This window comes from Pygocentrus nattereri, chromosome 20, assembly GCF_015220715.1.
Source record: "Pygocentrus nattereri isolate fPygNat1 chromosome 20, fPygNat1.pri, whole genome shotgun sequence".
In the NCBI taxonomy this organism is placed as follows: Eukaryota; Metazoa; Chordata; class Actinopteri; order Characiformes; family Serrasalmidae; genus Pygocentrus; species Pygocentrus nattereri.
In genome coordinates this window covers 20,471,543-20,485,525 of record NC_051230.1, presented here as the reverse complement: position 1 = coordinate 20,485,525, position 13,983 = coordinate 20,471,543, and the positions used below count along the sequence as shown (strand labels likewise).

General features: G+C 39.0%; 1 protein-coding gene across 1 annotated transcript in view; it reads right to left on the bottom strand.

Annotated features, from left to right (window-relative positions):
- Positions 1-13,983, bottom strand: part of fras1 (Fraser extracellular matrix complex subunit 1) — a 203,055-nt gene that overhangs the window by 129,266 nt on the left and 59,806 nt on the right. Inside the window, exons 5-11 of the mRNA XM_017705134.2 lie at positions 13,370-13,529; positions 10,198-10,331; positions 9,032-9,115; positions 4,994-5,095; positions 2,888-3,079; positions 361-450; positions 204-242 (exon numbers count right to left, since the gene is read on the bottom strand). Coding sequence (XP_017560623.2) covers positions 204-242; positions 361-450; positions 2,888-3,079; positions 4,994-5,095; positions 9,032-9,115; positions 10,198-10,331; positions 13,370-13,529 — 801 coding nt within the window. The remainder of the gene's footprint in view (positions 1-203; positions 243-360; positions 451-2,887; positions 3,080-4,993; positions 5,096-9,031; positions 9,116-10,197; positions 10,332-13,369; positions 13,530-13,983) is intronic.

Here is a 13,983-nt window from a genome sequence, read left to right as displayed (position 1 = left end):
CTACGCGATTACTAATTACGTCAAATCTTGTACTGTTTTCTAGGTGTTTTTATTTACATGTTGAAAAATCTGCCATGTATCAAGGTCATAAGGTTGGTGTGTACAAAATCTGGCAGGGATCCTCTGCTCATTTGTAATACAAACTTCAAATGGCATTTCCTGAACTCCAACATTACTGAATTATTTTTCACAGCTCTACTTACAGCAAGACGTCTGAAACTCTTCACGTTGGTTTTCGTCCCCTGAAGCAAAAATAACATTTAGGGTTCAGATCAGCAGCAAATTTATCCTGTTTTAAAAAAAACATTACTTGCTTCCAAATTCTGTTAGTGTAGGACTCTTTAAGAATCTGCAGCATACCTCTTTCTCAGGGTGTGTGTACATGCAGGAGCTGACCGCTGCCTTACACTCTGGGCAACACTTCCCACTTAAATACACCATCTCTTCTCCCTGGCAAAAAGCAGAATATTTCAGGTTCATTTCAATTCTGCTTGAAAACCAACTCAGGACATGACTGCAATGCTGTGCAATATCCCAGACAACTCAATTTACAGGAACAATGTCTTGTGTGACCTATGTGACTTTTTTTGAGGCTCACTGGTGGTTTGGTGGTTTGTTCAGGAGGAAGTCTCTATGAGTGTCTTTTGTGTGACCCAGCTTGATTGCCTCAGCTATCATCCACTTAAAGCCAGAGACGGCATCTCATTAAAATTGGAAATTGTGCAGTAATAGCTTTCCTTCTCACTCTCATTCAAACGTCACCCTTTAGGGAAGCAGAAGATTCGTCCTCCTAAACTGTGACTGACAAGTATTAGATGAGGCCAAGTATTAGATGAGTAACTTATTTGTCCTTGTCTCGCTTGAGTCATTAACACGCCTCTGGGTTGGTGGCCTCAGTAATCTGGAAGGATAAAGGTTGCAACCATACAAAAAAAAGCATCAATATACTCTTAACTATTTTTGGAATACATTGATTGTATTATTTCACATACCTGTGCAAAAGTCAGAAACCACCCTTCATTTATTTAACTGTCAAAACGACTGTTAAATACAAATAATTTGTTTCACAGGAGATATTTCTGAGGACATTACATGTAAGATAATCTGCTTGGATAAAGAAGGGGAAGGCCAAATGAAAACAGGTGAACAAACAGGAGTTCAAAAAACTATTTAAAGATCTGGAGAAAGTGGGAATAACAACCGTGCAAAACCACCAAAACTGTACTCATCACATAAGCAGTACTTGAAGCTTTCATCTTTGAGATGAAGCAAAATGTGTTTTTGTCCATCCTCGCACTGTAACAAGACAGTTCCATGCTATGGGTCTAAAAGGATGTGTCGCTGTCAAGAAGCCCTTATTGAGAAAAGGAAATAGACAAAAGCATTTGCAAATCAAACAAAGAAGTTGCTGGTGTTCTCAGAACAACAGATTACAGAGCTCAACATTACTGAATAAGTTTGGGATTAAATGGTTTGTGAGAGGCAAATATACAACCAAACTTCTAACACTGAGCGTCGAAGGTGTGAAAATATCCCTGCAGGTTTCTTTGAAAAAATGAAAGCCTGAAGTGAGCAAAAGCTGTAATAAAAGGCAAAGAGTGGACAAATTAATACTGAGAATATTTCGTTTCTGAGGCTCAGTACATTATACTTAATGGCAGTTTTGATTGGAACTTAATAACTGAATGGTGATCTCTGACATTTGTGTAGTAGTGTAAATCAAATTAATCCAAACAGGATGGAAACCTGTGGTGGCAGTTTTACAAAGTAATAATGTTATTAACTTGGTGAACACTTAGATGCTTGCGCCACTTGGGAGTCGTTCTGTAAAAAGGGAATGGCATCCCCTTGTATTACTCTTCATATTAAGCCCTTTTATTAAATCTGTCACTGTCTGAACTTTTTCAGCACTTTACAAGGGCCTCAACCTGCTTGCAGGACAATGCTCGGACTTGACCATGCAAACATGAAGGCTTTCATCCCAGCACAAATCTGACCAATCTTTGGAAACCTCAATCAAGGATTGCAAACGGCACATCTAGGACACAACAGTAAATTGTAGAGGTAGGGACCACCTGGTGAGCAGCATCGCAGCAGCAAACAGATAAACAGATGCATTTTGCTGATGCAACCTCACAGTTGCTACGCCAATATCACAAAGATGTTCTTGAAGGAGCACAGAGGCATAACTTTACCACTTTCAACACTTCTGACATGCTTATGAATGATTCTGAGCTCCTCCAACCTCTATACTCAGGCAAAAAAGTTCTTATTAATCCTTAATATGTTCTTTCAAGTACAGTGCAGAGTAGACTATAGTGCTTAAAGGTATAAGAATGAAGCTGAAGGAATGATTCAACTGCATCAATCTGTATAATGTTAGCATTGCAAAATCTAACACTATTCAATAAAGTATGAGCTTATTTCTGGCCAAAATATCTGCTTGTTGTTTGACTGATTAGGAACTATATTCAGTCAGACATGAATTCTTTACTCAATGAACTAAAAATGAACTAAAATACAAATCAATTACATCAATGGCACTAAATAAAATAAATGTGCTGGTTTTACTTTGAAATTAGGAAATAAAATGAATCAGACATTAATTTAGGTCAAGAAAAGGCCCCATTTCTGTCCTGAGAATTGATGAGTCATTCATTTCCAGTTAAAAAGGGCTTTTTAAAGCAATAAACACTCTTTTCTGTTCCTCATCTTACAAATTCTCTCACAGTAGGTGCCTGTTTAAATTGCCTGAATTTAGGCCAAGGACCCCCACAGCGCTGGTAAATAATGTCTTCTAATGATGCTGTTGTGATGAATGCATGTGTTTGGCTGTGAGTGTACAGTGTTGAAAAATGTGTTCACTTGTGAAATTTGGCACTCTTACTCGTGGGCACTCCAGCCTGGCACATTCGGCGCGCTGGCACAGCACCTGGCCGCGCTCACACGTGCAGAACTCGCAGCCTGTGCCGTTCCACATGTCGCCATGGTAGCGCACAGCACCCTCATACAGGCAGCTGCCTTTGGTGGACACACACTCATCACAGCACTGACCAGGCCGCTTCACCTTCATCTGACCCTGAGGATGCACACATGAGATGATGCGAAAAGAACAACAGATAAGGTGTTATTAAACTATGTCACAGCAATTAAGATAATCATGGTGATAAACATAGAACTAAAGATATGCAAAGTCCTGAGCTGTGAGCAAAAACGTCTGCTCCCTCATTAGTATTGTCTTATATGACATTTCATCATCATCTGCCTGTGTCAGTATTCACAACACTTACAACAATTATTCAATATTTTGCTGTATGATGAGTAGCAGGCAGTAAGGGTCTTTGTTTTTAATCTGTTTTGTAGTGTCAGAGTGTTGAGAAAGTCTCATAAGTTTTGTTATCAAAGGCTCAGCAGCTACTGTTCATGGTAACTCTGTCCGTTGCTTAGTAACAAAGAATCACAGTGCACTTTTATATGCATTCAAACATTTGTAGTAACAAATTATATCCCGCATATACAAAATAAACATTATTAGAAACATCACCATATAAATTATTTTCACAAAAACGGAGTGCATGGCAACCACTGAAGTTTTGTCATTTTGTAGTGGGCATCATACTCATGTTAGAAACGAAGGTCTAAGCTGGAACTCTATGGCAAACTTTTACGGGATTTTTGGAAAAGGCCGTTATTGTGGCCTGTGATTATTATCCTACACACATTTTACAACTGAATATCACTGGATCCTCTAAATTGCAATGCCTTTAAGGAGTTGAAATATGAAATTTGCTACATGCAAGCTAACACTGCTGTGCACTGAATTGACAGCCCAATATATAATAGTAATAAATAGTCCAAACACACCAGAAGTCTTGTCAAATGTGGTAGTTAAGTTGTTTTGTCAGCAGTGGAGTACATTAGGAGTAGCTGGTGTTATTATATTATAGTGTTGAAGTGTGTGAGTAGTGTGTTGCTATTAATTGCTATTAGCACAGATGAAGCAACATTCATATTTCGACTCCTTAATGAAGAAGGATCAAAATACATTTAATGATAAAATGTATGTAGAACTTTTAGCTTTGTGACAGGGGGTGATAGAGGAGACTTTCAAAACATTTTCATTTTTGCAACAGAGAAAACCAGGTTAGACCCTGAGTTGCTAATACGGGCATCAGAGGTCTATAAGGACATTAGTTGCCCTGTAAAGCTTGTCTAAGCCATTCACTCAGACAGGCTAAGACAGAATGTATAAGTTTCTACCATAGGACTGTTATTAGAAATGATATTTTTAGCACAGCAGTGACGCTGATATACAGTGTCATGGTATGTCTGATGCTTGTACGAGTGTATCATACACAGTGGCATTACTTATGTTTTTACCCATGTCAGTGTCACTGCCAGGTTAACAGCGGTCCAACACCACAAAATCTCCAGGCAAGAGCGGCTCAGTGGCAAGAAATGGGGCAGATGAGCTATAGTCTCTAACTGTACATCAGCAGAGTGCAGCTACAGCGTAGAGTTTCTAGTGTAGTGGCTGGTGAGCATATACTGTAAAAATGCACTTTGTTTTATTATGCACTTTTAACAATTCCTGATGCATCACTTCATAGCAGAAATCTTCCTGAAGCAATTTAGTCAAACTGGATGTAGAGAAAAAATGCATGCATATGCTTCTCCTATAAATTTGATGAATTATTTAAAATATCAGACAAACCAAAAAACATGTCAGTAGTGTACTATATTGATGCATCACAGAAAGTGGGTCTGGCCCACTTTATCAAGTTCCCTGCAGCAAAACCTTCAAATGCTCTTTCTTTCAAATGCTTAGTGAGAACACTGTTTATAATCGTAAACATAACTGCCAAACTACAGCCCGCTGTTGTGTGCTCTTTCACTGAAAGAGACCAAATCAAGCTGCTCACTGTATTCAAGCTCCTCTTGTTATGTATTATTGCGTGTGATGAAGTACTGGTCATTATGGGTTGTTTCTGACCTTGTCGCAGTGAAGAGGGGGACATTTCTCTATGTGACACCGTGACTGGCCGCGGTCACACACGCAGGTGGTACAGCTGTTTTTCTGCCACTGATGACCGTCCTGGGAACAAAATATGATTAAAGGGTTAATAGTTCACCACAGACCCCTGCAGGGATGAAGGTAAGATTTGATTTAATTATATGAAAATGTTCTGTCCTGAACAGCCACCTGGCGTCTGACTAGAGGTAGACTGTAAGACTAGAAGAGTACACTGAACCTGAAAGAAAACAAAAGACTAATTCTGATGAAAACTGCCAGTAACACTCCCTTTTAACACCCCTGGTAGAATGATGTTTTGTTAAATTTTGCAAGTGAAAATAAGTTAACACATCCTCTACAGAACAGAAGTAACATATTAGAAAAAAATAAAACATACAACATAAAATGTGTCGTAACTCTTGCAAAAGCCACACCTTATGATTCTTTTCCAAGCATGTTTAATTCAGCAAAATAAAAAACCAGTAAATGTGCATTAAATGTGCAGATGTGTGTTCTCTGTAGAGGACTTATTTTCAGTAGGCAGTAAAAGGCAGTAGACTGGCCTTTTAATGAGTGGAAATAACTGCCTGAGGGTCAAAATAGCCGCTGAGTGGACCGCCTTTCCTCTGCTTTATATTAAACACTCCTGTTATCTTGAAGGGTCCATATTCTACATTTTTCTTGCATTTTATTTTTTTCCTTGAGGTCCATTTATTATACCCATGAGGTTTTATTTACCAAAAGCAGTCATTATATATTTTTACATTACCATTTTCCAGCCCTTGGAACTAAATGGGATGGTTTTGTCACTGTGACGTTAAGACTAATGTGTAAATGAGCTCTGTTCTGAGTCGATGTCCTGTCTTGTGCCTCATTCCAAAAGTAGTCCGAGCTGAAACACACCTTATAACTTCAGAGTGAATGAGAGGGGCTAAACTGCTGTAGGCTGATACATGCATTTGGATTTCGTGAAATCACAAACAATACATTTGAAATGGCTTAGTTTCTAGTTTAGTTTCTATATTTGGACTGTATGAACTGGAGAATGAATGATGTGTTTTGAAACTTTAACAGTGTTTATATAAATACTTTATATAGAACTCAAAAAAGTAAAGAAAATTCTGTTTTACATGATATTGGGCTTGTAAGAGTCAACAAAAAGGGGAATAAAAGGAGAATAAAGCTATTGCCATTTCTCGTTTCCTCATATCCATGGCCATTTTTTGCTCTCACTAACTTCACAATGAAAATAGCCAACTCTGCAAATTGTCCTGCTGGTTTGAGCTGTTGTAAGTGAATGGCTAGACTTCCTCTTTTTCCCTATCTAGTAAATGGGTCAGGTCTTTTCTCCTAATACTGGAAAGAATTATAAAGCATCATCATTTTATATACATCACACAGGCATCATCCATTTTAAAAAAGCTTTAACACCCAGACCCAGGTCTGACACAAGTACACACACACACACACACACACACACACACACACACACACACACACACACACACACACACACACACACACACACTTTCCCAACTCTCTTACTCATTCATTATGTCTTTCTTCCCCTCCTTCTCCCTGGTGCTGCTCGGCGGAATTCCACTCTTTTGATCATCCGTGCTCGTGTTCCTTCAAATATGTGATCCTAGATAAGGTCTACTGAGAAACACATCTCTCTATTTCAGCTTCTTTATTCCCCTGATTAGACCCCCACATCTAACTGACTTTAACTAGCTGATTACACAAGCAGCTTCCAATCACTTCAAGTCTTGTCCTGAGCTCTAAAACACCTGACCCAGCTTGTGAAAGCTGAGTGTTCAGGTGTTTTAGATTAAAGGGTGGACAAAAAACATGAGCTGCATTCCAAAAGCTAGACTGCAGCTAAAAGCTAGACTGCAGCCACCAAAGGTGGGTCCTCTGTGGTTTTCTTAAAATTCCTCATTGGTTTTAGACAATGTAAAATAGAATGGTCTGCTTTGTCATATCATCAGAAAAGAAGCTGGTGCATACGTTTTAAAGGAAAAAACACAGTGGGTGCCAATGATGAGCCTTCGATCTGGACCATAGCCTAGCTTTTGGAAGAAAATGGTCCTTTGGACTGAGAATGGGAATCATAAGGATTGCGCAGCTTTAAAGGGAATAGTTCCGAAAAAAATGAATTTAAAGAGTTAAAGTAAGTTAAAGTAAGTTAAAGAGTAAAGAGTTTTCCCTTAGAGGTCTTCTAATGAGTTATTCTACAGAAATGAGTTCTGTGGATTTGTAAACCATTTGTAAAAGAACATTTTGTAATGACGGTTGTGCTTCTGACCCCTTCCCCGAGTGGATGAATCACATGACTGTGAGCGCATTGAAAAAGTATTCAAAGACAACAGTCAAAACCAGGTAAAGAACATGTCTTCTGAGGATGGAAGTGAAGTATTGTCATCATCTCTTCATAAGTATAATGTTGATTTTGCATTTAAGACCCAAACAACCGACCGTTCAGGCTGCAGCAGCACATGCCCACCAGATATTAGTGTTTATTTTCTCCTGCTACTTATTTCAGTTTTAACATAACAGGCTAACAGAAGATCTTACACAGTGCTACTTTAACCCTCTGAACACAGATTGTGGACAAAAAAAAATCAAATTTACACAATTCCCCCCAATCTCAAAAGTAGGTAATCTGCAAAAGAATGCTGGGGCCAATCCCATTCCACCCCTTACCCCTACTATTAGCCCTTTGCCTTGCGCATTCACGCCTATGGTAGGGTGTCTCGATTTTTGTTAAGATAGAGGAGGAGGACAACATAAAAATCGCTAGTAATATGCTGATGTTACAGTTGCTAGCAAGCTAAACTTCCTGTTCCACTTTTAATGGTGCAGCATTTAAGGTGGAACGGGAAAATCTGAACAAGAAAATGGCAAATAACTGACTTCAGCTTCATATCACCGAAGAATTAGAGGTAGGCGATTATAAATAATTATCGCATCCCCCACCTCTTTCTTAGCACCCCCCCGCGACCCTGACGGAGAAGCGGCTTAGAAAATGGATGGATGGATGGATGGATTTCATAGGGGGAGACACTTGAAAACAAGGGGTAGGGATAAAAATAAGAAATATGAGAAAAATAAGAAATGGGATTGGGCCTTAGTGTCTTAAGTTTGCTTCCTTTTTTAACAAAAGAGCTACGAGGCTAATGTAGCCAACAAGTAACAGAAGTGAAAAACACAAAAGAACAACTGAAAGACAAATCATAAGCGAAATGTTTTTGCAAGAGTATGAAAGCCACGTTTCAATATGGCTGCTTCTGTTGTTTCGAACATATTTTTGTCCATTTTTTAGAAAACAGCATATAACAGTCACACACCACTTAAGCAAGTCTATTCGATATTACTGACCAACTCAATACAGATTGAGATGATTGTGTGATAATTTAGGCATGCAGTTGCATAAAGCTAACTGGTGTGTTATAATCTTCCATTATTTGCTAGCCACATCAGCCATGTAGTTCCAATACACAACTGAATAACAAACTACACATGGGATCAGGGGAAAATTGAACATTAGATTTTTCACTTATCTTGGTTATTCTATTGAGATCTAACCAATAATTAAATAATATTTTTACACATTTGTTAAAAAAGATCTTCTTCTACTCATAGTAACCCCACTGTACGGTGCTGTACTGCACTGCTCATTAGAAATTCACTTAATTTTGGCCCTTGCTCTTTGTTTGCACCTTTATGTTTGATGGACTGAGTGTGCTGAAAATTAAGAATGAGTGTGTGTTTTTATGAGCAACAGAAGCCAGTGATGAAACCACGAGGACAGCCCTTGTGAATGTACATGTGAATCTCTGGTGTAATCTCTGAAAGCACATGCGATGCTGATGTGAACTCTCCACATGTAAAGAGTTCCTTTAATGCCTCATCTTTTCCTCCTCATCTTCAAGGACTAATGGACTCTTGTTTTCTCTCTCTGTCCCTCTTCTCTCAAGCTTCTCCACTCAACTACATCATTACCCGTGGCTTTACCTTGTATTCTTTGCCGGCTGCTATGCAGGGGTTTGAAACACACTGAGGGCAGCATCGTCCTGGCTGGATCACCAGGTTTTCATTCTGCAAAAATAAACACAAACATGTCACCATGGAACGCATCAGAATTCTCCATACAGTGCTGTGCAAAAGTCTATGCTTCTTGGCAAGTTCAGTCTTACAAGATGGCTGCACTTTCTGCTTCTCACAATATTCAAATATTACAAATCCAGAGTTGTCTGTGAATAAAATCTTACTGCACGTCTCAGATGTCCAGCTTCAGTGTTCTAGTCTCTTTTTCTAGATTTTAAAAGCTGGAAGGATAAAAGGGTTAAGGTGGCTGTAGAGTGCAAAACGGGTGTTCTCTGACTTTAGCATTAATTAGTGAATTCAGCTACCTTATGGTGCACACATTAGAGACAACTGCACACAGCTTGTACAATCTCCACAGAAAAGCACTGCCAACAGAACAGGATGCTTTCGAGTCTCTGCACATCAGGGTCAGCTACAAGAGTTTAAACCCCCCCCTGCATTGGGCTGTGTAGTGGTAGAAAAGCCTGGTCTGGAGTGATGGAATCTGTGGGATGAGTTGGAGTGGCTGATCCAGAACTAATCATCCAACATCAGTACATAACCTGACTAACACTCTCGAGGCTGAATGCAATGGAACCCTCACAGCAATATTTAAATATCTACTGTAAAGCCCTATTACTGCAATAATGATAAACAAAGGATACAAATGTATACAAGAGTTTGAACATTCTTTACTCGATTATGTTTTGTTTATCTTCTATGTACAAACAAGTGAATACATCCTCTACAGAGAACACACTTCTGCACATTTTACAATTATAGTTTACCGGCTGACATTTTGGAAAAACAACAACAAAAAAAAACATAACATTTCACTTGTGCAAAAATTATGGCACATTTTATGTTTTGTGTTTTATTTTTTAATATGTTAAGCTCAGAATAAAAAAGAAAAATGCCATATGTGTGTTATCTGTAATGGATGTGTTAACTTATTTTTTCCTTAGAAAATTATTAAATGTAATTCTATCAGTTCAAACTTTTGCATATAACTGTAGTTTGTGCAGCTGACACCATGGTTACATTCATAAAAGTAATACTTATACCAAATAATTTATTTTGGTTGCTGTACTGACCAGCTTGCATGTGATGGATGGACACTCAACAGTAGAGCAGTGTGTTTGTCCATTCTGGCATTTACACTTGGTGCAGGGACTGGGGGTCCATTCTTCACCATCTCTGCGCACTTCACCCTCCCATGAGCATGAAGCTGTGGAGAAGTCATGCATTAGTGAGGATATGTGTACATGTGACAGAGAGAGAGTGAAGTACTAGCTATGCACAGTACCGGGCAAAAGATCACGCAAACCTGACTCAATGTATGTTATTCATAATCTTAAGGACCTTCTCATCTAAAGACTTCTACTTAAAAGATGATTTTTTTTGTAACACAAATGTTAATAGTGAATTTGGTGCCTTTATATGAATTTCATTTCTGTTTCTCCCCCTAAGCTTTCAGCAGTCAGTAAGGTCCCAGTATATGTGGATCTTCTCCAAAACTTCAGCCTGCTGGAAACAGACGGATCCTCATAAAGCTGCTTGAGAGAATACCAAGTGTGTTTAAAGCTGTATCAAACCAAAGGGAGGCTACCTCGAAAACAGAAAAAAAACAAAAACAGAAGACGGTTTTGCATTGTTAAAAGGGCCCATATCATAGAAAACTGATGGCTCAAAGCAAAGCATTTACACATATCCGCCCATTCAGCCTACAGCACTTTAGCCCCGCCCATTCACAGTGAAGTTATAAGGAGTGTTTCAACCCAGACAGCTTTTAGAATGAGGTACAATGCAGAACAGAGCTCATTTACATATATCAGCCTTAAAGTCACAGTAATGAAAACAGTGTTTTATTAAGGGATTAAAGAAAGACTGGAAAATGGTCATGTAAAAATTATTGACTGTCCTTGGTACATAAAATAATACAAATGTTATAAGTGGATATCAAGATAAAAAAAACTGAAAAATTGAGGATATAGGCCCTTTAATTCCTCAAGTGTTACTTTGTGGTTTTACTATCTTTACTATTACTCTAAAATGCAGAAACAGCTGTTTTTTCTAATCTGTGTGAACGTTCTTTCATTTAAACACCAGTATCTTCCAAAACATTGTCAATCACACTTTCACAAATGGCTCTACTGGGCTTAAAGTGCGCTGCTGTAAATGGCAAGTTGTAAAACTCCTGAATAACAATAAAGCTAATTGACAGCGATTCAGTGGTTCAGACAGTTGCTCTATTCTGGAGAAGAGCGCGGACAGAGCACCCCTCTCAGGGGGCTCCGTCAAGAGGAGCTTGGAAAGCTCAGAGACAGCTAAAGCCACAAGCGCAAAGAGGCTTCACGCTCTTCAGTGTGGCAACAGCGACAAAGAAAACATGTATTATACAACCGCTAAGAATTCCAACCAACTTTTAAAAAAGAAAGAAGGGCTGCCACTACCACCATAGCAATAGAAACGGTAGACGCCACTTGATTCTTTTCCGATGTAGATACTGAAACCTTAATTATCGATGATATCAAGTCAATAATTCAATAATTGTAGCACTTCACTTAAGATGGTCTTCTAGAGTGCCATGCTCAAACAAATACAGCCATGCATATGGGACATGAAAACCTAGTACAGCATAGACACCTTTCACGTTCTATCAAACTGCTGTCTTATGTTTACCTACCTGTCAATCAAGTGCGTTAACCCGTCCCCTAAGAAGTGTGTCCTGCTTCTTTTAAAGCAAGAGATGCAGTACATCTTGCATTTAAAAAGGTGTCAGCTGAACATCCCTAACATTGCTTTAGGCTACCTTGTTCTACCAACAGCTCTGTGATATTTCAGGCTAGATTTGTTACATAATCGCATGTGTTTCATTCTTTCTTTCCAATGTTATCTGCACACTGTATCGAACGTGAGCCGTCTCTTTTTATCTTCATTAGCCTTGTTACTGCAGCGCAAAACTAAAGAAGTAAACTTCAGATGCCCAACAGGTCTCGGCTGTCTTCCCATCTGGGCTAAGGGGAAAATTGTGTACATTAAACTTTTTTTATTGGACTATCACTAAGTATTCTGACATGGTAAACAGTAGTTTAAGGCACTTAGTTTTGCTTTACAATCTAGCTGTGAACAGTTTTACCTAATTTACCTTTCCCTGTCGAATCCTGCTCTGAACTGACTCTGAATTGGTGGAACATGCAGCCTATGGCGTTTCTGTAATATTGTTTGTAATACATAGCATCAAAAGCTAAAGCTATAAGCACAATAAGCACAGACAGTGTGAAACCCTGAATGAAGAACACATATTATACAACCGCTGAGGCATCCAGGCAACTTAAAAAAAAAACCTCCAAACTAACATTGCAAACATTTATGCGTGAGAGATCCAGATCTGAGCCTGAACGCCACATAACATACATGAGTGATGAAAAAATAATGGCCCTGGCAGATGTATAGTACACGGGATGCAGTGTAGGTGAATCAAAGCAAGTTCCTATTTCTGAGGCAAGTTCCTATTTCAATGTGAACTTGTCAAAGTGCTGCTGTAAAAATTTCATGGACAACATGGTGTGGTGATTTTACCTTGTACATGCTACAAGAGAAGCGAAGCAGATGGAGATCACCCCCCCCCTCCTCCCCCCAGCTACCACTTACCAATTTTTGATACTGTATGACATACTCTTGTCTATAAAAATAGACAAAAGTACAGATAAATGACACGTTTTAGCTGTGTGATGTACTTTTGTCCATTTGCTTTGCTAACAGAATGTCATACAGTGTCAGAAACTACATAAGCATGTCTGTTTGAGATTAGTTAAAGGGGCGTTCCGGTTTAAAGCTAGTATTTAATATGTAATTTATTATGCTGTGTAGTATTATGTGAAGCACTATTGCACCCTTCAGCCAGGAATTCCTGATTTCTGTTTGCATCCACAGTGTTCTCTCAGCATGCATTAGACAAACACATCACACGACCACTGGGATCCCCTATGACGCTAAACAAATCCTGACAGCTAGCCACTGATTTCGAGGCTAATAAACATAACTGTGATGCTAACAAGCATATGTGATGTAGAAAATTAACTTAAAGAACTATCCAGCTAGACTGTGAAAAATAAAGGATCAGTGCAGGTACGTTTTTCATTCATCAAGGTACAAACAATGTAAAAAGGTACAACAATGTTTTTTTACAGTTGGTCAGGAGTCATTTTAACACTAGTGTTTTCACTCTGCACTTGGGTGGTCTCAGTTGTACGACACTCCTACCTCCATTTTGAGTGCACTTAGGACAACACTCTCCAACCGGGATGTAAGGGCTCTGACCGCTCCCACAGCTGAGCTGAGGGCAGGCAGGAGGGACGCAGGTCGCTTTCCCCAGAGAACATGTACACACTGAGCACTTGGACTCACTCCACTGGCTGTCATGCTGAAGAGACAGACGAACAGTGAGACAGAGCGAGAGAGGTTAGGAGGTTGTGGGAGAGTGGCTGTTTGCTTATACTGTGTGATGGCATCAACGGTAGCTAAAGGTCCCTGAAAGCTCCTCAAGCTAAATAAAACTTTTCAATGCCAAACCATCATACAGAAGAAATATACACATGAAAGTCTGGGGGTCTCGATCAAAGAATCCATCCATCCATTTTCTAAGCCGCTTCTCACTCAGGGTCGCGGGGCTCGATCAAAGAATGTACAGTTTATTTTAAGTAGAAGTAAGAACATATTCTCTACAGAGAGCATACCTACATACATTTTAAATACTTATTTCAGTACATTTACTGTGTGTCATTATATATTAGAAACATATGTACATATAAATTTAGGATGTCTATTCATCTGGAAACATAGTCAAGTCTTTCTATTTGAATAACAATGATGAGGTT